Genomic DNA, 24,751 nt, shown 5'->3' on the forward strand with positions numbered 1-24,751 from the left:
GGGTTGGTGAAAACACCATAGCGTAGGATTGGGAGATGAGTGTGTGACCAAACGTTAGAATCAGAAGAACAGGTAAATGCGTGCCAAGGTACCTGACGTGCTTAATAAATCTAAAAACTGCAGAGCTTTTCTGGAGTTGGGTATGAACGACTTTATTATACTCACTGTCTGTCTTACCTATTCTAAACCTCCTCGGGACATCACCCCCTGCACCTTTACTTAGACCCTTTCCGTGCTCGTCTGTACCTCGCACTTCCTGTTGCCAACGGTCCGCAGCCCCATCTCCTGTCAGCCCTAGGCGGACCTTACCGAACCGAAGCGCCCCGGCCTTTTCGGTCTGGTCACTGTCCTCCCCTCCCGGCAGAGTACGCTATGAGCCAGCTCCGCCCACACCCGCAGCCAGCCCAAGCCCCGCCCCCGGGTCCTAACGCAAGGACCCCAGAGGGGGCTGTCCGCGGCTGCGCCGGACTCACTCTATCGTGCTGCCGGTACAGACAATCTCCACCCGGGTCTGTGCTGCGGCGCGGCCCTCTGGCCTCGGGAATTCAGCCGTAGGCTGTGGCCAGTCGTTCGGGAGTTGCAGTCGCTGCAGGCGGTGGAGAAGGCGGGCCTGACGGAGGCGCTCTCAGGGCTCCACCATGGCGGCGGCGGTACGCGCCGCTGGCTGCCTCCCTGCGCTGTGTGGCCTGCGGGCGGGTGAGAGACGGGATGCTGGGAGAGGGGCTCTGAGCCGGGGCGGGAGCGGGGGCTCGCCCGCGGACTGCAGATACACGGGCGGAAAGAAGCGACAGGACGCGGCTCCTGGGTCCATCATGTTCGGCTCCCGTCCTTTCCAGAGCCGCTGTGTGACCTTGCGGGCTCCCGCGCCTTCTCTGGATCGCAGGGCTCCTGTCTGTAAAGTGAGGGTGGACTGGACGCCGTCCAAGGCTCCTTCCAGTTCACCAAACTGCTCGTGCGTGCTTGGCTAAGAGGCGCGGGGAACTGGGAAGCATGCATCGTCCTCCCGGCGGGCGTGATGGTGATTCATTTGGTGGTGGGTTCATGTGGAGATGTCGATGTGGGTTCGAGGCAGGTGGAGGCAGTCCTCCAGCTTGAGTCGGATAAGGTTAGTATCAGTCATTTTAGATTCCGGGCTGATCAGTGTCATTATTGAAAAGGAGGATGTTTTGAATGTCCGTGGTTTTGCTGTTAAATTGTCCTCTCCCACCTTTGTTGGTTTGCAGCCTGAGGAGGGGCAATCTGCTATATATCCTTTAGCATAAGGTCTATTTCTGTGCTTCATGATCGACTTGGCCTTTTTTCTTCGCTCTATTTTATTGTAAATCCACAACCCAGCATTCGTAATTCCGAAACCCAAAGACCTCTAAAAACCGAAGATTTTCTTGTAACTCATTTTGTTGGGAAACTTAACCTGAAATCATTTGGCAGAAAAATCTGTCCTGAACATTCTTTACCTCTGTCCGTGTTGTGACTACCTCCTCCTTTTTCAAGGCTCCATTCAAATAGCACCTGTGGCACTTGTAGCTTTACTTCATGAGCTCTTAACTGTGTTCCAGGGACTATCTTAAGCTCTTTATGCTCTTCCTCACTTCATCTGCACAGTGCCTTTGTGAGATAGATGCCTTTATTATTCCCATTATACAGATGAGGGAATCAAGACACGGAGGTTGGGAAATGTGTTCAAGGTTACACTGGAAGGGGGTCAGGTTTTTGTACCCATACCACTTGGCTCCAGAACCTGGTTTTTGTTTGTTTGTTTTGTTTTGTTTTTTTTACCCACCCCCTTTTCTGGTATATTATAAACTTTTCTTTTGGTAGCAGCTTTATTGAGATGTAATTTACACACCATACAATTATTCTCTTAAAGTGTACAATTCAGTGGTTTTTAGTATATTCACAAAACTATACAACCATCACCATATTATCAACTTTTAGAACATTTTCATCACCCCAAAAGTATGCCCTTTGGCTGTCATCTCCCCAGTTCCTCATTGCCCCCAGCTCTGGGCAACCACTTATCTTTCTCTCTCTATAGTTTGCATGTTCTGGATATTTCATATACTATGTGGTCTTTTGTGATTGGCTTCTTTCACTTAGCATAAGGTTGTCAAGATTCATTCATGTTGTAGCATGTATCAGTACTTCATTCCTTTTTATGGCTGAATTTCTGTTGCATGTACATACTACATTTTGTTTATCCATTTATCAGTTGATGAATATTTGGCTTGTTTCCACCTTTTGGCCATTATGCCTGATGTTGCTATAAATATTTGTGTGAAATATTTTTGTTTCTCTTGTGTGCAGACCTGGGAGTAGAATTGCTGGATCAAATGGTAATTCCATGTTTAACTTTTTGAGGAATGGCTAAATTGTTTTCTCACATAGCTGCATCATTTTACATTCCCACCAGCAGTGCATGAGGGTTCTTATTTCTCTACATTCTTGTCAGCATTTGTTATTATCTGTCTTTTTGATTATAGTCATCCTAGTGGGTATGAAGTGATATCAGTTTGTGGTTTTGATTTGCATTTCCCTGATGGCTTATGAACATCTTTTTTTGTGTTTATTTGGCCATTTATAAATATTCTTTGGAGAAATGTCTGTTCAAATCTTTACCCATTTCTCCGGTTGTCTTTTTATTAGTGAATTGTTAGAGTTCTTTATATATTCTAGATGCAGTTTCTTTGTCAGATATATGATTTGCAAAAATTTTCTCCCAATCTGTATGTTATCTTTTCACTCTCTGAATATAATGTCCCTTGAAGCACAAATGTTTTAAATTTTGGTGAAGTCTGATTTATCTAATTTTGGTTGCGTATGCTTTTAGCATATCTAAGAAACCAAAGCCAAATTCAAGGTCATGATGATTTACCCTTATAGTTTTTTCTAAGCGTTTTATAGTTTTTCCTCGTAACTTTAGGTCTTTGATCCATTTTGAATTGATTTCTATATATGGTATGAAGTAGGGCTCTAACTTCATTCTTTTGCATGTGGATATTAGGTTTTACCAGTACCATTTCTTGAAAAGATTATTCTTACCCCACTAATTTGTCTTGGTACCCTTTTCAAAAATCAGTTACCAGTAAATGCTGTCAGAGCCTGTTTGGAAGCACTGTTCCGAGTGAAGTGGCTCACAGTATGGTTGCGGCCGGGTGCCACCGGAGCTTCGGAGGAGAGAGGAGAGCAGAGGGCTTGGGGAGCACTGTGGGAATTAGGGAGCCTTCACCCAGAGGTGATGTTTCAGGAGAACATGTCAGAGACTCAAAGGGATTCAAGAGCAGAGTGTGTTCAAGAACGACTAGAAGTCTGGTGTAGTGAAAGAGGGTGGAGGGGGTAGTGGTGGCAGGTGAGGCTGATGTGGAAGGTTGGGGCCATGTTGCAGTCCTGTAGGCCATGTTGAGGAGTTTTGACTTTGTTCTGCAGGCAGTAGGGAGCCAAAGAATGATAAATCGGGCCTGGGAAGTGACCAGGCGTTATTTTAGAAGGGCCTGCCTGACAACAGATAGAGAATTAGAAGGGAGCAGCAAGACCTGCTAAGGGACTATTGTTATCTTGTGGCTGAGGGATGGCGCCTGAGCAAAGAAGGGGCAGTAAGACCATGGGAGAGGATGCGGCTGATAGATTTTTGAGGAGACTTTATAGGGCTTGGTAACTGGTTAGATGTGAGCATGAAGGAGAAGATACAATGTGATATTCAAGTGATCATGGGACCCGGAAGTGACTCATTTACTTCTCTTGGTTCTTTTATCCTATAGATATTAATATTCTTTGGGTGTTAAAAATGTTCCTTTTAATGTAGAAATGTATCTTAAAAGAATTTTTTTTTAATTTACAGGTCACATATGGTCCAGACAGCTTTACCAAAACACCTTTCCAACAGCTTCCATTTTGGCATTGAAGACTGTTCTCAGCAATGGTGAGATTCGTTTATCCAACTGCCTTTTCTTATAAGATCTAATGCTAGAGTACTTTATGTAGGCATAAATGTAAATGAACAACACACATTCTTTATAGTGGAAGTGCATAAGGGCTAGAATAGTTTTCAAGTTTTTTTTTATTACAGTTGTTATACTTCAAGGCTTTAAAAAAATAATAGCTATGATTTTTGGAGTAATACCTGTGTGTCAGGCTTGTAACATGTTATATTGGTTAATTCTCACCAGTTTTTATGAGGGGGTTTCATTTCCATTTTGTAGATGATGGAGTGAGCCTCTGAGAGGCTTAGTGACTCGCTCAAGATCGCACAGCCAGTAAATGGCAGGACTGGGTCCAGAGCTGTCTGGGTACTGTGATGCATCCCAGTAAAGCTGTGTCTTTGCAGAGGCCTTTGCTCCCACACTGACACAGTACAGGGCCCTGTCTTCAGTTACTCTCCAGCAGGGAAGGAAGCCAGCCTTTCCTGAGCCCATGTTGTGTTTGTGGTCAGTGAAATGCCTTTTCCTATGGTTAAGGCAGAATTGAAATCTCATTGTGTCCTTGACCTTCTGGAACTCTCTGTGCTGAACTTTACTTTTAGTCTTAACTCCCTTTTATCTTGTTAACCCCACTTGTTGAGATGCCTTCATGCCTTGCTTGAGGGGTCCAGAGCTTACCCGAGCTCTTCCCTTTATTTGGGTGACTCATTCATTCATAAACTACTGACTCTGCCCTCTACTGTGAGCCAGGTAGTATCCCCAACCTGAGCTGCTGGAGGGCCTGTGGAAGGCTTCTGTGAGGAAGGCCATAGGCTGGCCTTACTTCTCAGAGACGTGAAAATAGCTGCTGTCACTCTTTGGCTTTCTGTTCAAGCCCAGTGCCCTGAAATCAACTTTATTCTCTTCACTTTTCCTATGGTTAAGGCAGAATTGAAATCTCATTGTGTCCTTGACCTTCTGGAACTCTTTGTGCTGAACTTTACTTTTAGTCTTAACTCCCTTTTATCTTGTTAACCCCACTTGTTGAGATGCCTTCATGCCTTGCTTGAGGGGTCCAGAGCTTACCCGAGCTTTCCTCTCTCCCCCTCCTCACTTTTCTCATAGTGACTAAATTCTCCATTGAAATACAAAGCTGGAGTGTGTGCACTGTTTTTGTGATCAACATTCCCATTTCCTTGAGTCCTTGATTCCTGTCACCCTGCCGTCTCTCTCACAGGACACCAGCATCCATGGGATTGGTCAGATGGCTGCCTCTAAGACATGGCTATTTGAAAACACTTTCTTATGTGACACATGCATATGGTTAGAAAAATTCCAAAAAAACGCAAAAAAAAAAAAAAAAAGGAAATCTCTCCTACTAACCACAAACACATCAGTTTTCTTCCTCAAAGGCAACCGCTGTGACCAGTTTCTTACATATTGCTTCTGAAATTAGTCTATAAAGTATATTCATGTCCCCTGCTTGTTTTTTCAACATGAAGGGTAGGGTGCTCTAGTGTTAGGCACTTTGCTCTTCTAACCAGACCATTTACAGGTCTTTCCACACGGGTACATTGCCTGCTGAATACAGCAGAGGTCACCATTTGCCCCGAGTAACAGTGCTGATCATGGGGTTGTCAGGGCAACATAGCACCGTGGGGACCCCAGGAAGGACAGATCTACTTCTTTCTTTAGACAGCTGCATCCATTATGTGGATGAACTATCACTTCTGTAACGAGGATGGGCAGTTAGCTCAGTGGTCTAAGTTTTGATTTATTTTTTAAAGAAAAGCTGTCCTCAGGATTTTAGTGACTTATTTGCATCAGGAACGATTGATTATTTGGTGCTGGCAATACTTTTTCACAGGCACGGGCATCTAACTCGGAGTTTTATTCCATCTACCTACAGGCCCTCTCGCGTCTCCAGGGACCAGAGACAACCATCATTTCAGCAGCTTGACCTGTGCGCCACAGACACAGTGCTGTAGTTCTTCTCCCAGTAATTTGATGGGGCAACAGTATAGATCCTATAGTTTCTTCACTAAATGTACGTAGCCTGGCCACAAACTTCCCATTTCGTGAAACAGGAAAATAAAAGGTGCTTTTGTATCTTAATTTTTCTTCTTTCTTTAATGAATTAACACATTAGAAATTAGTATATGATGTGCTATTAAAGTAAAATATTCCTCAGTGTACCTCCTAGAATTATCTCACATACTACCGACTGTACTTTGTATTTGTACTGTACTTTGGGGCGCACTAGTTTACTTTAATCCCCTTGTTTGGGGCACCTGAGACCTAAAGAGTATTGAATTGTGGCCCAAATCCCTGCTGATTTAGATTCACAACAAGAATATACTCAAAGTCTGTTTTCAGTTGCACTTTTAGCTGGGGAGATAGTACAAATCAGGAAAAGTTAATTTTAACTAGACATTGTTTTGCTAACACTACTCCTACTTGCACTGGTATTTGAAATAGTCCAATCTGAACTGAAATTAGCTTGTAATAAATGGAGATTGATTTCAGAACTCACAATTAGGCAAATTGAAAGAAATTAGAATTGGGGTGCCTGGTTGGCTCATTTGGTGGAGCATGCAATTCTTGATTTCGGGGTTGTGAGTTCGAGCCCCACATTGGGTGTAGAGATTACTTAAAAAAAACAGAGTTTCTGTTTTTTTTTTTTTTTTTAAAAGAGGATTATAAAGCCAGTTCATTTTAGATTATTTGGTAAATACAGAAAATCAAAAAGAAGAAAATGACCTATAATTCTACAGTGATACAAGTGAAGCTGGCCTCTTCTGGCCTTTTTTATTCAGTAGGGGACCATAGATCATTGCTTGGTAATTAAAAAACCAAAAAACCTGTTTCATTACAGTGACAGCCGATGAGCTTTGGAAAGGCGCTTTAGCAGAGACTGGAGCAGGAGCAAGAAAAGGAAGAGGCAAAAGAACTAAGAAAAAGAGAAAAAAGGATTTGAACAGGGGTCAGATCATTGGTGAAGGTAAGCTTATTTATAAAAAAGCTAATGTGCCTTTTAAGGTTTTCCTCCTAGTTGTATAGAGATTTTTATAGTCTAGAAGCCTCATACATTTCTCAAGAAGGGCATTAGGGTCTGTAGTTTTAGAGTTCAACCAGATGGCCCACTTAATGCCCCATGATTCTGGGGGAAGAAAATCCCATAGAAAGGAATTCATTCAGTTTTTCATTCAACAAGCCTTAAGTGCCATTGTGTCCACATCTTCTGCAACAGTCACTGCCCTCAAGGAGCTTATGATTCGTTGAGAGAGATGGCAAACTTTGTCTGTAAAGGGCCAGTTAGTAAATATTTTTAGCTTTAGTGAGTCACTAAAGCTCTGCTCTGTTCCAACTATTCGGCTCTGCCATGGGAGCTCAAAAACAGTCCTAGATTATACATGATCAAACCGGGATAGCTGTGTTCCAGTAAAGCTTGACAAAAACGGGTGGTGGGCAGGGTTTGGCCCCTGGGCCTTAATTTGCCAACCCTTGGAACACATGATCGTTTACACTTGTGTTTTTTGAAGAGTACATAGTACAGTGTACTTGAGTCGATATTTTGTGCTGTGGTGGCCGACAAATTATCCTTTATTGTAATAGGCTTCCAGGCATAAAGAAAACACTGTTCACTGCACTTGCTTGTCTATTTGAATGTTTTTCTCTAGTGACTCACCTTGTATCTTATTTTTTACCGTTTTTAAAAGTTACGACAATCGTATTACATATACCTTCTCAGTAAAAAATTCAAAGATTATAGAGAAATCTAAAGTCCTGTTGATGCTCTTTCTGTCTCTTCCAATCCCAGTTGCTGCCCCCAAGCAAGGCATTGATCTCATTTTGATGTTTCCTTCTGACGTTTTTTAATATTTTTATATACATAAATACCCTCAAAAAACCATATATTTTCTTAAAAAAATTAAATTATATCATGGTATGTACTGTCTTATAGTTTACTTTTTTCACTCAATAATAGGTCTTAGAAATTGTTCCATATCAGAATCCATATCGCCACCTTACTCTTTCAGCTTAGTGCAGAATATTTCATGGGTTGAAGATGCCATAGTTCATTTAACCAGTCCAATATTGCTTTACATGTGGATTGTTTCCACTCTTTGCCTTTACAAGTAACATTTCAGTGGCCCTCCTTGTCCAAGCACACTTATGCCTTGTACTTGTGTAGAAATGTTTCTCTAGGTAACATCATGAAGTGGAATTACCAGTTACGGGGACGGTACACTTAAAATTTTAATAGACAGTGCCAAGGGGCCTGCCAGGTGATCGTTAGTTTAAGCTCTGTCCAGCAGTGTCATTGTCTGTACACCCATTGCCTGCCATTTTAACATTTAAGAAATGAATGATTTTTAAAAAAATTCTTATTAATGTATTTTTTTAAACCTTCAGGGCGTCATGGCTTCCTCTGGCCTGGTCTGAATGTCCCTCTTATGAGAGAGGGAGCTGTGCAGACCATTGCCCAAAGAAGCAAGGAAGAGCAGGAGAAGGTAGAGGCTGATCTGGTCCAGCAGAGGGAAGAGTGGGACCGGAAGAGGAAGACGAAGGTTAAACGGGAGCGAGGATGGAGTGGAAACACATGGGGAGGTGTCAGTCTTGGCCCCCCTGACCCTGGTCCCAATGGAGGTAGCAGAGTCCTGGTGTTGCTTCCCTTTGTGACAGAGAGAGCACTTACAGTTCTAGAATTCCTTAATAGGATTTTATTTACTTGTCTGTTTAGATTGCCTTTGTCTAAGAAAGGATTTGAGCATTATTGGAATAACTTCACATTATTATTCAGTTGTAGTTTATGGAACTTTAGAGGCCCATAACCAAGAAGTATTTGACACATAGGAAGCAAAGTACTGGCTTTTGGCATCCTTACTGTGTGGCTTCTCAGAACCTTGAATGTGGTAGTATGCATTTTGGATCTATACAAACCACTTGTAGGATGCAGTTCCCCGAAAACAGTTTCCCCTGGGGTACCTATGGAGCAGCATGGTTTGGGAGTGCTGTTTTGATAACAGAAGGTAAACCAGATAGTTGTCGTTCAGCTTTATAAAAGCATACATGAAATAAAAATTGATAATACTTATCAGGCCAAATTAGAAAACAGTCCTCCCCCCCAACCCCATTCCAAATATGTAAAGAACTAAAAATCCATCTGAAAAATTCACTCTTGTCAATTAGGAGATGAAGAAATAGACAAGAGTTTGGCTACTTTCTCAAGTTTGGCTTAAAGAGGAAAGGAGGAATTGAGATGGAGAGATTCAGGTGAATGTGCTTAGAATGGAGCAAAATGCTTCAGTTGGGAGGATGAAGGTATGGGTTGGAGAGGAAAAAACCCGTAAACTAAATCCCTAATGAGGGCCCAGATCCAGAATGGATAAATGGGTTAACTTGTGACTACGGATTCAGGGGATCCTGTGCTATCGGTAGTGGAAATGTGTGCGTGCTGGGGGCATGGTGTGTGAGTGCTATCTGTCTGGTGGCTTCAGTTAGTCTGTGAGGAGGACGTGGGGTCATCTGTTGAAAGTAGGATGGGACATTGATGAGCATGGCCACCACAATCTTTTGATGAAGAGGCAGGGTATCTGGGACTGGCTTCAAAATTATCCAGTGGAATAGGAGCTAAGAGTTTAGAGAAAAGAAGATTGGCTATGAGTTGATAATTATTGAAGCTGGCTAATGGATATGTAAGATTTCATTTTGCTGTTCTCTCTTATTTTTTATATGATTGGAATTTTCTATAGGAAAAATAAATAAAAATAAAAGAGCTCAGAGAGTGTTTGAAATGGCTGCTGTGGTGAGTAGAAAAAGACCTAGAAGGACATAAAAGGCCAGTGGGCAGCAGGGAGGACTTGATTGAGTTGGAGACCATGAATCTTCAGTGGCCCACATGTGTACTGTGCTTTGACTTCTCTTCAGCAGCACCCAGCAGGCCAGGTGTGGCCAGACAGGCGCATTGATTCTGGCCTGGATAGCAGGGTGGAGAGAGAAGAGGGTGAGGGAATTGAGGACATTTGCAAGATCTGGTGGGAGTGATGGCTTGTGGTGTCTTCGCTGAGTGGTAGAGGCTGTGAAGACCAGAGAGGGTTAGAGGGAAGGGAAGATAGTGGTCAAGAGTCTGGAGGTGCTGGGGAGCTCCAGGAACCATCACCATGTGAGTTGTTGGGTGAGAGAGCTGGAAAGGTGGGATGATGCAGTCAGGGGAGAGGGTGGCCGAGTTTATGAATTTAGTGCGGGAGCAGTCACTGGTGATGGACGACCAGGGAGTGGCACCAAAAGATCTGAGATTCTTTCTCACTTAAAACTTGGTGGTGGTGCCTGTGTTGAAAAATGCTTTCATGCACTAACTATATAGACACATTAATCTGTGTGCCTGCTTCTTTTCTCTCTACAGAAACATATGATGATTTTGATACCAGGATACTTGAGGTAGGCATGCAGAATTAAATACCCAGTTGAGCCTTTGGAGAAGTTGGGGTGGGTGGAGTGGGAATAGCACGAGAGGAACCATGAGGAAAGCTCTTTTTTTTTTTTTTTTTTTTTTTGAGAGAGAGAGTACAGGCTGGGGGGAAGGGGGAGATGGAGGCAGGGGTGGGCAGAGGGAGAGGTATAGAGAGGATCTCAAGCAGGCTCCATACCCAGCGTAGAGCCCAATGCAGGGCTCAGTGTCATGACCCTGAGATCATGACCTGAGCTGAAATCAAGAGTTGGATGCTTCACTGATTGCGACACCCAGTGCCCCCGAGGAAAAGCCCTTGATGCATGACTTTTTCTGAGACAGAGCTGATTTGGATAAGGAAATAATGACATTTTAATTTCAGTTACTTGACACTGGCCCTCCTGACTGCTGCCCTTTGTGGGGGCGACCGGTTGTGGTTTCATGACAAGGCAACCTCAGTGGTATTGTTGAGAATGGAATCTGGAAATTACTATTAAAATCCTCCCTCTTAAAGCTAAAGTAGGATTAGCAATCTATCCTTGAATCCTAAACAAGCTGTATTTGGCACTCAGTTCAGAGAGCAGAGGGGAGGAACCCCATGGGGCAGGGGGAGAAAGCTTGGAGTTGCTGTGAGTGCCCAGCTCTTGATGAGGAAGTAATCTGCAGGGCTGTTTGTGGGTCCTTAAACTGAAGCCTGTCTCAGGTAAATTTCAGTCACTTTCCAGGGCACTTCCTAAGAGAGTGAGCTTCCCTTTGAGCCAGTACCACATACGTGGTCAGGGTTAAATACCAATGGAAAAACCACTTGTTGATTTGTGATCGGATATGTATATTCTTTCATCATTATCAGTAATTTAAAATATGTTTACAAGCATTTTATGTCTTTGGGTCCCAGTTTATACCTTTTGGAAGTAATCCCTTTGAAAAATTCTGTATCCGTGGATGATCTCCTGTAAGATTATCCATGGGTGTGGACTGGAGCTCCCTTTTCCTTTAACCTTGTTTTATGGGAAAGGACTTGCCATGTAAGCAGTTAAAGGTAACAGGTTGATAATTCCTGGCCTTTTAAATACACCAAAAAAAAAAAAAACCACAAAACAAAATAAGCAAACAAAATAAAACATAGAATTTCCTGTAGTTTATAATAAGCAGGTATTTCCAAATTTTGTATTATCAGGTGAGCCTAATCCTTAGCATAGAGATCCAGTCTTATCCTAATTCTTTCTATGTACTGCATTTTCATTCATTTCTAAGATGCACATTTTTTCATATCTTAACATCTCTGATAATTGGGATATGTTATCAGTCAGTTATAAATTCTTTCAAAATTTAATCAGCAACTCTCTTCCTTTGTGAAGTTCATTAAAATAGTGTATATTGAATTGTACAGTTTTGAATCCCTTCAAAAGATATCTCAGTCCAACCTCCTAACAACCTTATGAAATAGGAAGGGAAAGTCTTATGTCCATTTCACCACTGAAGAAATAGTGCGGAGAGAGGTTTCCTTTGGAGAAAGTTTGCTGTTGGTGCTCATGACTTGGACGATGATGTAGCTACTTGGCGTAGGCAGGTGTGTGTAACGAGGTCACTCCGGTTCCTCACTTCAGAATATTCTTTTCTTTTTTTTTAATTTCATTTTTAAGTAATCTCCACACCCAACGTGGGGCTTGAACTCAACAACCCCGAGATCAAGAGTTGCATGTTCTACTGACTGAGCCAGCCAGGCGCCCCCAGAATTTTCTTAAGGTGTAATATATATGAAACATTTTGTCTTTTAGGTAAGAAATGTTTTCAATATGACAGCAAAAGAGGGAAGAAAGAAATCAGTCCGTGTCCTGGTTGCGGTGGGGAACGCCAGAGGAGCTGCAGGTGAATGGGGTGTGATAGGCACGGTGCTGGTGGTGGAGGCACAGGACAGGTGTGGCCTGGGCTTGGCTCTGGAGTCTGTGGGTTCTTGCTGCGGCCCAGACTCTTTGTACAGATTAAACCTTTTGAGTGGTTTGGGTCCACAAACTTTGTGGCAAACCCATAAAATCCCTTAGAGGAAAAAGAACAGATCTTCCTCTACCTGCCTTTTCCATGGAGAACAATGGATATTTGAAAGGGCTTAAGACGCTGTTGTATTATGTATAATAGTGAAAAATTAGGGGGGAAAAGCCACTAAATGTTCAACAGTAGGGACATAGTTACAAAAAAGAGTATAGCCGCACATTGTAATATTCTGTAGCCATTAAAGAATAGTGGAAAATTACTTACAAAATAATGCTAAAAACAAGCAACTAAAAAAACTTCACAGAAGACTGTATGATATCTCAATTTTTGTTTTTTTTAATGTAAGTATGTTTCTATGAAAACAAAAGACTAGAAGGATATACACTGAAAAAAGTTAGTGTTTAATCTAAAGGTTTGTGCGTCATTTAAATTTTCTTCTTTATACTTTTATGTAAAATTTCCCCAGTGAACGTCTGGTTTTGAAGTGTATACATGGATGTATTAGGGAAAGAAAACTGGAAAACTTCCTATTTAAATGCATACTGACACTGTCAAAACAAGTCACCTATGTGATACCATGTTGCCAAAAGAAACCACTCTTAACAGTTACTTTTATATCTTCCAGAAATTCTGTATTCATATATCACCATTTACCTTTTAAAAAAATTTACACAGAGGGATCAGAGTATATCCATAATTTTGTACCTTGCTTTCCTTGCTTAGTATTATGCCCAGAGATCTTCCTTTAGTAGCATAAACAGATTCTCTCTCATTCTTTGTACTGACTGCATAGCGTTCCATTGTGTGGAGAAACATAATTATTGTAACCTTTTCCCTTTTGGTGAATGTGTTATTTCCATTTTTTACCACTTATAAAAACCAGTGAGCTCCTTGTATGTGTACTTTTCCAAGTATATCAATAGGGGAAGCTTCTTGCAGTGAAATTGCTGCCTTAAAGTTATATGCATTTTAAATGTTGATAAGTATTGCCAGATTGCCCTCCCAAAAGGTTGCGTCGGTTTATGTTCTACCGTACCAACACACCCTGGCCAGCCCTGGGTATTATCAAACTTCACTGATTGTTAAGCATATCTCTTAGTTTTGATTTGTATTTCTTTAATTATGAGATTTTGGACACCATTTTACATGTTTATTGGCCATTATTTCCTTTTTGAGATCTGTTAGTTTACATGTTTTACCCATTTTCCTATTGGGTGATTGTTCTTTTCTTTACTGATTGGTATAAGCTCTTTGTAAGTTAAGGACATTAGCCCTTTATCATACATTTGACTTAGTTTTTAATTTTTTTCTACACAAAAGTTTTAAATCCACAGAAGTTTTAAACCTTTCTGTAGCAGCTTTTTTTTTTTTTTAAGAGAGAGAGAGAGAGAGAGAGAGAGAGAGAGAGAGAATGAGTGGGGGAGGGGCATAGGGAGAGGGAGAGAGAGAATCATAAGCAGGCTTCATGCCCAATGTGGAGCCTGACTCGGGGCTTGATCTCACTACCCTGAGATCATGACCTTTGTTGAAATCAAGAGTTGGATGCTTAACCAACGAAGCCACCTAGTGTCCCTATATAGCAACTTTATCAGTCTTTTATCTCTTCTAGTTTTGGGTCTTGTTTACAAAGCCTTCAATACAAGTTCACTTGTATTTTCCTCTAAGACTTATATGGCTTAATTTGTTTTGTTTAAACTAGGGATTAAGGGGCGCCTGGGTGGCTCAGTCGTTAAGTGTCTGCCTTCATCTCAGGTCGTGATCCTGGGATCGAGCCCCGCTTCGGGCTCCCTGCTCTGTGGGAAGCCTGCTTCTCCCTCTCCCACTCCCCCTGCTTGTGTTCCCTCTCTCACTGTCTCTCTCTCTCTGTCAAATAAATTAAAAAAAAAAAAAAAATCTTTAAAAAAAAAACCAAAACTAGGGATTAAAATCTACAGCCCCTTTTGTCCCGGGTTCTCAGATGTCTTGCATTTCTATCTCATGGAGCAGTATTACTTTATATTACTTTCCTATGTGTAATTTAAAAATAAAATACATTCTTCAAAGTAAATAATTAACGTAATAGCAAATAATGGCAACATTTCTGTTAAATTGTGATAAATCTCATTTCATAGGGTTAAGCATTCACAAACTTAGAATTGTTGATTTTATTTCCTGGTTAATTGAAATCTGAATTGCATTTGAAAGTTCCGGTGAAGTCGTGGTTTTACTCTATAGCAATATATATTTTTACCCAACCTTTCTGGTTATTTTAATCTATTTTAAAAAGTGTTCAAAACCATTTATCTTACTAATTTAGAGCATGGTTAGTTTTTTTTAAGGTATATTTAGTTTTATCTAGAGGTTTATAAAAGTTAGTGTTATGTACCTAACCTTGGATTTCATAGATAATTTCAAATGTAATCTTTCCCAAATGCCCCAAAACGTAAGTGAGTCTCTATAGCCTCATGTTTTTGTTTTTGTTTTGTTTTGTCTTAAGTTTTATTTATTTACGTAATCTCTACAACCCAGTGTGGGGCTCGAACTCACAACCCCGAGATCGAGTCACATGCTCTTCCAACTGAGCCAGCCAGGCACCCCCCTATAGCCTCATGTTTTATCATTTGTTTTGGATAACAGGTTTTCTTTGGGCAGAAGACAAATGAAATGCTGTGCAATATTGTAGGAACTGATACTTGAAATGTGATGAAAGACATTGTGTGCCAAATTTATGCCCTTTTTTATAGTTTTACTTTTTTTTTTTTTTAAGGTTTTGCTGTTGGGAAAGCCACTGATCGGATGGATGCTTTCAGAAAAGTATGTACATTTTTCTTTTGTTGATAGTAAAAGATCAGTGTGCTAGTCACCATTAGAACTACAAAAAAATAAAAATGAAAATAAGAACCTTCCTCTGAGGCTTCCTGTCAGAAGTTACTTATCTCCCCCAAAGCAGCCTTAGCAGCACCTGTTTTCTTTTCTGTTGGTTTTAGCAGACTTGTGATTGCTTACCAAAAGTGGGAGACAGCTGCGAAGGTTGGAACTCTGACAGGATGTTCAAAGATACTAAGGAATTATTGTTAATGTTTTTTACGTGTGATAGTGATACTGTTACAAATTTTTAAAATTAAAATCCTTAGCTTTTAGAAGTATATAATTAAATTTTTGTATAAGTGTGAAATTTTCTGTAATAAAATATTTTATGGAAGGTATTTTTTTTAAATCTCCAAGAAAATGTAAATTCCATCAATAGATTTAAGAAAACTATTTTCCTTCTTTCTTTCAGGCGAAGAACAGAGCAGTTCACTATTTGCATTATATAGAACGATACGAAGACCATACGAGTGAGTGTTCATCTTCTCTTGTAAAATTTGCAGGATTACACTTGTTTCGTTAAGTGTGACAGTTTAGCTCTATGGCTATCTTTGTGTTTCTCTGCTGGTTATCATGTTCTGGAACAAATAATTGTGTAAAATACAGAAACAAATTTTCTCCCCTGAGAAGGTTAGTAATGAGTGAAATCAAGAGTTTTGTCACTCATCCTTGGCCGGTGTGTGCTAGCTGCTTAGGGTAGTATTAGTTGCACTGTGGTATTTACAAGGGCATTAAAGCTACACACCTAATCCTTCTTATGTTTATGTTTTTACCCTCCAGTATTCCACGATATTTCTTTAAGATTTAAAAGGACACATATCAAGATGAAGAAACAACCCAGAGGTAACCAAAAATACTCTTATAATTTGTTAAAGATAAAGCAGAGAAATTATCAGATCCATCCTGTCCTCTCTTTTTGATCACATGTATTGAACTCCGTTTTGAAAACACCAAAAAGGAAAGGCCTACGTTAGATTTAAGCAGGCCGCGGCTCTCAGGGAAATAAAAAGTAGTCAGCCTCCTCAGGCTCCCATGAACACAGGCATGTTCCAGGGCAATTCTGGGTGGAAAGAGCACACTCTGATTGGGAAAGCGCAACTGAGTGAGTTGTTGGGTTTGGATGAGTGGGACCATCAGTTCCTCCTGGAGAATTATTGATGGTATTAGATGGCGGACTCTTACAGCTTCTTCGGTTCCAGTCATTCATTCACATCGTCAAGTATCGATTGAACACTGTGAGCTGGGTGCTATGCTAAGCTCTGGGGATGCCGAGGTGGACCTTCCTGTCCCGTGGGAGAGCAGGCAGGCAGAGCTCAGGGTCACGGAGCTGGGGCAGTCATGCCCAGTGGACCCTGGGTATACAATTCTTTGAGCACTTTGATTTGTGTTTAGCCTGTGGTTCTACAGTATAAATGATACTCTAGGTATGTCTTAAAAAGTTTGGATCAGAAAAAGATAAAATATCTAAATTTTTCATGTCAAAGCTTCTAGTATGTGGAAATAAATGAGGAAGAAAAAACATCAAATTCAGTACTAATTGTGCACCAAGAGAACTTGCCTTCTCCTTTAAAATCATAATCATTTATATGCTTAATAAAAACCTTTATTTTTATTAGAAAAGTATTGAGTCGCACACTTAGACGTCAGGGTTTCTTGACTTGTGCTGTTCCCGGGGTAGCTGGGACCCCGAGTGGCTCTCAAGCACTTGAAAGGTGGCTGCTGCCAAGTGTCAAGTATACACCAGATTTCAAAGGCTCAGTGTGGAAAAAAAAGAAGGTAAAATATCTCAAAGTTATTATTGATTGCATGTTGAAATGATAGTGTTTTGGGGATATTAGGTTAAGAAAAGACATTACTAAAATGAATTTTACCTCTTTTTAAAAAATGCGTTGATGAGAAAATTTAAAATTCCATAGATGGCTTGCATTTATGGCTTATGTCCTATTTCTCTTGGACAGTGTTGGTGTAGATACATTTGTATCTGAAAGACTTTTGAAAGATGGCTGAATTAATTGCTGAAGTTTGCTTTTTTTATCTTCCCTGTCTCCTGAAGCTGTATTTTTCAGGTTTCTATATAGTTGAACCCGTTCCCTGTGCATTGGGGCTAAATATTCTGATCTTGAAGCTAAAACAGTAGGCTGTGTTATAGACAGCAGTTCCTAAACTATGTTCCTGTGCATTGCTATTTCTGTGAGGAGGTATTAATTAAGGTGTGAACTCCAGAAAGAGTGCCATGTGGGAAAACAGTTAGGGAAAGTAAGAAAAGATGCTTGTACATCTTTGGGATTGTCGCAGTCTTTAATGCTCTGCGACGTGAATCTCCCGGGGGGATGGAGAAGGCGGCGTTCGCAAACTGATTTGACCATGGGACGCTTCTTCCTTGGCTGCAGCATGATGTCTAATGCCTCCCGCAGCACTGCCAAGCACGTCCCATATCACACCACACACACACACGCACACACACACACACAAATTTAACTTTCATTAAACAGGGGTTTTGACACAGTGCCTGCCCGGAAGTGTTCACAATCAAAGTACATTCAAATAATCACCACAGGACTGTGACCACTCTTACATGGATGTTTGTATATGTACAAAGCTGGCTACTGTTTGGGGAGTGTCGTGTGTGGTCCAGGGACTGTGCAGTCTACCTGCCTTCCCTCGGGAGCTCAGCATCACCTCTGCTGAGTAGGTGTGGAGGAGAAGGGAGGCTCTTGCCTGGGATCGTCCAGTGAGCAGTAGCAGGTTAGAGTCTGCCTTCCAGGCCCTTCCACGATCTGCCTTGCACCCTCTTTCATGGGCACCAGTCTCTAGATGTGTGTGCGTTTATACACATCTGTGCATGCATGCATTTGTTCACACATGGACACTTGTTCTGTGTATATAACTCTGCACAGAAGGACAAACCACCCTGTTGTTGCCTATCTTAGCTACCCTCTGAGGTCGCTAGTTTTCACATGATCTGGCATAGCTCTGGGATCCACATTTAATTGACTCTTTCAAGTAGAAGGGATGGTTCTGTGTTAGGTGCTTGGATCCAAATAGAATTTTTATATACATATATTGAATTACCATTACAAACTGGAAATTAGAAAGCCAGTAACATAGAGTAGATCCTCTACCTTAAAGCAGGGAGGTGTGTGCTGAGTTCCATATCTGGCTAATCAAAATGTGAGTCTAAATTTGGGGTGTCTTTCTCTCACTGCTACCTGCATTTGCTGGGTACTGATCTAGGCTCTGGGGATACAATAGAAATAATTTCTTAGCCCTCACAGAGCCCACATTCTACTGGGGGGAAACATCAGATAAGCAAGTTCCACTAAGTGCCTGAAAGCAGCAGTTAAGATGCTGTGTTTTGGAGGGAACGGAGGAGAGGGTGTGTTACCAAAGCCAAGAAAGGAGTTTTTCCAGGAAGAGGAGGAAGGTCTCGGTGCAACTGAGCAATTGAGGGGGTGAAAACAGATGTATCCCTCTATTCTTAGCTAGCTCAGGCCTGGGGGGGGTCAAGAACTTCCACGCATTTCTCTTAATCTTTATAACATCCCTGTTTTTTTGCCCACATGGTTTGCTTTTGCCCATTATTTTTTTAGTCTTTATAACATCTCACTTAAATCAGTGTCATTATGGAAGTTTTCCAGGGAAGTGATGAATCCAGAATGTGAACCAGGGCCTCCCAAACTCAGAGGCCAAAGCTGTGTGAAAGGCAGCAGGGTGACTGATGGCGTTTTTCCTTTTCTAGGCTACGGCCTCCGCTGCCATCGGGCCATCATCACCATCTGCCGGCTCATTGGCATCAAAGACATGTATGCCAAGGTCTCTGGGTCCGTCAACATGCTCAACCTCACACGGGGCCTCTTCCATGGGCTCTCCCACCAGGTAACCCTTCCCTGGGCTCTGAAATAGAAGTTCGTGTTCATATTTCAGTTGTGGGCATTTAGACCGTGATGTCCTGGGAGCCTCTTGGAGTTGCTGTCCTGGTGCTGCCTGAGCGCTTGCGCATTCTTTGCTGCCTGTGGCTGCATCAGTTTAGTTACTCCAACTGGAGAGTTAGTTCATGAAAATTACCCTTTAAAAAATACTTCATGGCTGTTTTAAAGTGAAATGAAATATTTATAAAAGCCAGTAATTATAATCTATGTTTTATTATGAAAAGAATTTATGCTTGTTCTACAACTCTTATGGTATAGAAATGTAAAGTAGAAAGAGAAAGGCTGTTACCTAATTTAGTCCGTTCAGCTGGGACTAGAGTGAAGCCTTTCCACTCGAGAGCACTGTCTTCAGGAGAAGCACAGCCGGTTTTCATGTTACCCGCATAGGTCATTCAGACGGACACCCGAGCTAGAAGGAACTATGAACATTAAAGATTTTATTTATTTATTTGACAGAGAGAGAGATAGAGCAGGAGCACAAGCAGGGGGAGTGGGAGAGGGAGAAGCAGGCTTCCCGCTGAGCAGGGAGCCCCATATGGGACTCGATCCCAGGATTCTGAGATCATGACCTGAGCCGAAGGCAGACGCTTAACGATTGAGCCACCCAGGCGCCCTGAACTATGAACATTAAAATGCCAGGTTATTTCTCTGCAGAGATGAGAGCCCTGGGCTGCCACCCAGCCTGCCCCCCTCAGCCTGGTTAAGGCGCACAATCGCTCTGCTCCACAGCGGAGAAGCCCCTCCTCCTGGGCTGCCCTCTCACCTGCTCCAAGGGATGGCCTGTCCTTTGAAGGGCTGGGTAGACCTTAGCAGCTGGATGAGCAGAAAAGACAGCCAGGTTCAAGAGATTCAACTTTGACAGTCTTCCTGATATTTAGAAAGTGTGATAGCTGGTTTTGAGTAAAGTGGTCCGTGGAATAATTGTACGTATCTCTGTGTAAAATAGGAAAATTAATTGGAAGAAAAGCTTTGGTTGAAAGATCCTTTTTGAACAGTTGTGTGTGTGTGTGTTGGTACTATCTAAAATATGCTTCAAAAGCACTTCTAAATTCAGACTTCTCATTAGAGGTTTGTTTGATGTAACTAAGGTATTGGTTTTAGATAGGTTATATTTATGATCAAGTAGACTTTCTTTTATGTAATATTTTTTGTTCGTTTGTTTTTTACAGATTTTATTTATTTATTTGAGACAGAGTGTGTGCACGAGTGGGGGGAGGGGCAGAGACAGGGAGAAAAAAGGCTCCCCGCTGAGCAGGGAGCCCAAAGGGGGGTTTGATCCCAGTACCCGGGATCATGACCTGAGCCGAAGGCAGACGCTTAACAGACTGAGCCCACCTAGGTGCCCCTGTAATATTTTTGTTTTATGTTAGTACTTTGAATTTTCTGATATGATTACCATGTATCATCTCTTCTAAAATGCCATCAACTATAAAATGTTGCATTATTTGGGGCACCTGGGTGGCTCAGTCAGTTAAGCGACTGACTCTTGATTTCGGCTCAGGTCAAGATTTCAGGGTCATGAGATTGAGCCCCACATTGCTCTGTGCTGAGGGTGGAGTCTGTTTGGGATATCCCCAAACCACCCCCCCCCCGCACATGTGCTCTCAAAAATAATAAAAATAATACATAAATAAATAAAATGTTACATTATTTCATGTGCCACTAGAAAAGAAAAAGAATGTCACCAATTTAAACAATATGCCATTGATTGTAAGACCCGCTAATTTAAATTATTTTATTTTGTTTTTATGAAATAGCTCATTTTTCTAATTTCAAACTTACATAGAATTAGAATAGTACAAGATGGCCATAGAGTCTGGAAACATGAGGTTGGACATACCAGCTATTTTAATGTACTATCACTAAGCCATCTACTCAGTGTATTTGCCTTTTTCCAGACTTCTGTGGCTGCTGTCTGTAATGAATCCGCACGGCCCTCTCACCAGTGCCAGCAGCTAGCAGCCTGTGGCCAACCTTTGTCTCTCAGCACCTCCCCCTTGCAGCCCAGTTGTTTTGAACCAGGTCTCAGACATCACCTTGTAGCATTCATAAGTATTTCAGTATGTATTTCTAAAAGATAAGGATTAAAAACTATCCCCCACTACTATTATACCTAAAAGTTAACAGTGCCGCAGTATCATCAATTACCTAGGTAGTGTTTGTAGTAACGTATCCATTTGTTTGAATTTTACAAAAGTTTTTTGCACAATTCGTTTGAGTTAGAGTGCAGAAAAGGTCAATACATTATAAGTTCTTGCCATGTCTTTTAGGGCATTTCTAATCTGTAGGTTTCCCTCTTTTTTTTTCTTGGAAACTGGGTTGTTTGTCCTGTAGCTTCCCAGTGTGCTGCTAAATACCCGTGGGTTCTTAATGTCTTCTCTCCCTGCATGTCCGGTAAAACAGTAGCTAGAACTAGGGGCTTGATAAGATTCAAGTTCAGTTTTGGGCATGGCATGGCACATAATTGGGGGGGTTTGGAAGGCAAGAGACCAGAGGCAGGGGCCCTTCCTCCATTCCAGTGGGGAGATGATACCATTCACTCCAGGTACCATGGTTTAGCTGCAAGATACATTACCCAGAATCCTCTGAAATGGAAGTCCCCCAAGTGGTACGTGGACGTTCCTGTTCTTTCAGTTACAGATGTTTCTCATAGACCTAACCTGGTGTTCTCAATTTTGTATTGCCCAGGAAACCCATCAACAGCTGGCTGATAAGAAGAGTCTCCATGTTGTAGAATTCCGGGAGGAATGTGGCCCTCTGCCCATCGTGGTGGCCTCCCCGCAGGGAGTCCTGAGAAAGGATCCCGAGCCAGAAGATGAGGTTCCAGACGTCAAACTGGACTGGGACGAAGTGAAGGCCGCACAGGGAATGAAGCGCTCAGTATGGTCGAATTTAAAGAGAGCCGCTACCTGAGCTTCCCTCTGGCCTCATACAGTTGCAGCAGCTGGTCCTGTCCAGCACCTAGAAGAGGCTCAACCCCTCACATGTTGGAATGTCACTTTCTTTTTAAAGGACAGGCCAACCTTCTTTATTGACAAATAATAAATAACTATAGCTTTAACTTTTTGAGCATGTGGTATATACTAGGAACTGTGATAGGAACAGTACATACATAGATTCAAGGCGACTTTATTTTATTTATTTATTTTTTAAGATTTTATTTATTTGATAGAGCACAAGCAGGCAGAGTGCAGGCAGAAGGAGAGGGAGAAGCAGACTTCCTGCTGAGCACGGAGCCCGATGCAGGGCTCAATCCCAGGACCCTGGGATCATGACCTGAGCCAAAGGCAGATGCTTAACCGACTGAGCCACCCAGGTACCCCTTCAAGGCTACTTTAAATATTCATTTAAACTAGCAAAAGTAAATGAATTAGGAAGACAGGGCTTATAGCCTGATCCAATAAAAAATAATATGCAAAATAATTGCTATAATATTTATAGCTAATATATATTAACTTTGATTTGTCCAAAATGAATATTATTAACTTCATTTTACAGAGCAGTTAAGTACTTGACTACAGTCACTCAGAAAGTAGAGGAAAATGGGCAAACCCTGTTCTTTTTTTTTTAAGATTTTATTTATTTATTTGACAGAGAGGGACTCAGCGAGAGAGGGAACACAAGCAGAAGGAGTGGCAGGCAAAGGGAGAAGCAGGCTCCCTGTTGAGCAAGGAGCCCGATGCAGGGCTAGATCCCAGGACCCTGGGATCATGTCCTGAGCTGAAGGCAGACGCTTAACGACAGCCACCCAGGCGCCCTAACCCTGTTCTTTTTGACTCTAGAAATTCTCTTTTTAAACCTCTTTGTATGCTGTTTTAGTGGTTGCTCTAGGTATTACATTATGCATACATCACTCATCACCTGTCTACTGGTGTTGATATTTTACCCTTTTGAAGTGTAGAAATCTTACCTCCCTTTAAATCCTTTACCTTCCCCAGTTTCTATAACTGTTTCAAAATTTCCTCTACCTACATTTAGGACCAAGTTAGATATACTTTTTTGCTTCAGTCATCAAACATAATGTGGAAAACTCAAGAAGAAAACAAAAGCCTATTGTATTTACCCGTATTTTTGAATTTTATTTATTTAATTTTTCATTTTCTTTTTCTTTTTTCTAAGTAGTCTCCACGCCCAGCAGGGAGCGCCACGCAGGCCCTGAACTCACGACCCTGAGATCAAGACCTGAGCTGAGATCAAGAGTCAGACTCTTAACTGACTGAGCCACCCAGGTCCCTTTATTTATTTATTTATTTATTCATTCATTCATTCATTCATTCAGTAAACTCCACCCCCGATGTGGGGCTCGAACTCATGACCCTGAGATCAAGAGTCCCACACCACTCACTGAGCCAGCCAGATGTGCCCTACCCATATTTTTATTCTGTTAGCATTCTGAGTAGGGAAACACCCAGTTCTCCTGCATATCCCCTTTACTGCTGAACTCACAACACTTCTGACACCAGACTTGTGGGGGTTTTCCTCCCCCAGGCAGTTGGCATGTCCTGCAACTTAACACAATTCTGACACTGTTGACCTGAAGGTGGAGTCCCCACTGGTTGAGGGCTCAGTCCCACAAGACCGCCCTCACCCTACTTTAGATGCCAGTCGTTAAGTGTATTGTCCCCTGTGCTTCTGAGTTCCCACAGCACCCTCACTGGGTTTGATGAATTTGCTAAAGCAGCTCAGTTTACTTCCTGTTTACCAGTTTATCATAAAAGGATATGATAAAAGATCCAGATGAACATCCAGATGGAAGAGGTGCCTCGGGCAAGGTACGTGGGAAAGGATGCACCAGTCTCAGCACCTCCGTGTGTTCACCAACCCAGAAACCCCCAGAAATCCCAATAGCCCTGTACTATTGGGAGTTTTATGGTGGCTTTACCACATTTACCACATAGGCATGATGGATCATTAACTCCATTTCTAGCCCCTCTCCCCTCTCTGGAGAATGGGAGGTGGAGCTGAAAATTCTAAGCTTCTAATCATGGCTTGGTCTTTCTGATGACCAGACCCCATCCAGGAGCCCACCAAGAGTCACCTCATTAGAACAAAAGACCGTGCCATCACCTAAGAAATTCCAAGGGATTGAGGAAGTGTCAGGAACTAGGGTCAAAAACCAACTATTAGAACAAAAGATGCTGCCAGTGCTCTTATCACTTAAGAAATGACAGTGGTTTTAGGATCTCTGTGCCAGGAACTGGGTGCAGAAAGCAATATGTATTTTATTTTCTATTTTCTACCATATATATATCTGTTTTCTATAATAAATAAGCAAACAAGAAAGTAAATAAATCTATTATCTCACACATTTCCTTCCTGCTTCAAGAACTTCCTCTAGCTAACAAATTCTCTTAGTTTTCCTTCAATGAGAATCTCTTTATTTTTCATTCCTAAAGAATAGTTTCACCAGATAGAGAATTGCAGGATTGTTACCATACTCAAACTTGTCCATGTCCCCAATGCACAGTAAGCCAATGTCTGAGACGCTGGTTTTGAAGCAAAGAAAGCTTTATTATCAGAAGGGCAGCCCAACGAGAAGGCAGGGGATCATTCCCAAATCTGCCTTGCCCTGTTGAGCTTACATGCATGAGAGAAGGGTGAGGGGTTTCTTAAAACCTTCAGTGGGTGGGGGGGGGGGT

At 41.9% G+C, this 24,751-nt stretch overlaps 1 protein-coding gene across 4 annotated transcripts; it reads left to right on the forward strand.

The window, feature by feature from the left end:
• The first annotated feature begins 479 nt into the window (after positions 1–479).
• On the forward strand, positions 480–22,173 carry MRPS5 (mitochondrial ribosomal protein S5). 4 transcript variants are annotated; one of them, XM_036074854.2, is made up of 12 exons: positions 480–650; positions 3,836–3,916; positions 5,803–5,940; positions 6,769–6,894; positions 8,310–8,543; positions 10,300–10,334; positions 12,123–12,213; positions 15,083–15,129; positions 15,596–15,653; positions 15,964–16,026; positions 18,923–19,059; positions 21,801–22,173. In XM_036074854.2, exons 3-12 carry the CDS (start codon positions 5,901–5,903, stop codon positions 22,023–22,025), a joined length of 1,056 nt encoding a protein of 351 aa, XP_035930747.1. In that variant the 5' UTR covers positions 480–650; positions 3,836–3,916; positions 5,803–5,900; the 3' UTR covers positions 22,026–22,173. The 4 variants fall into 4 exon arrangements, with proteins under 4 accessions (XP_035930747.1, XP_035930745.1, XP_077912399.1 ...); XM_036074852.2 differs by having other exon boundaries at positions 489–696; XM_036074853.2 differs by lacking the exon at positions 480–650 and adding an exon at positions 790–1,105.
• The last annotated feature ends 2,578 nt before the right edge of the window (positions 22,174–24,751 follow it).

Source organism: Halichoerus grypus, chromosome 10, assembly GCF_964656455.1.
Source record: "Halichoerus grypus chromosome 10, mHalGry1.hap1.1, whole genome shotgun sequence".
Classification (NCBI taxonomy): domain Eukaryota; kingdom Metazoa; phylum Chordata; class Mammalia; order Carnivora; family Phocidae; genus Halichoerus; species Halichoerus grypus.

Bases quoted from the DNA above. Each gene is read 5' to 3' on its own strand.
- MRPS5 (XM_036074852.2), top strand. From the start codon at position 639: ATGGCGGCGGCGGTACGCGCCGCTGGCTGCCTCCCTGCGCTGTGTGGC. The intron at 10,335-12,122 runs GTAGGCATGCAG...TTTGTCTTTTAG, and splicing joins TTGATACCAGGATACTTGAG to GTAAGAAATGTTTTCAATAT. The intron at 15,654-15,963 runs GTGAGTGTTCAT...TTTACCCTCCAG, and splicing joins ACGATACGAAGACCATACGA to TATTCCACGATATTTCTTTA.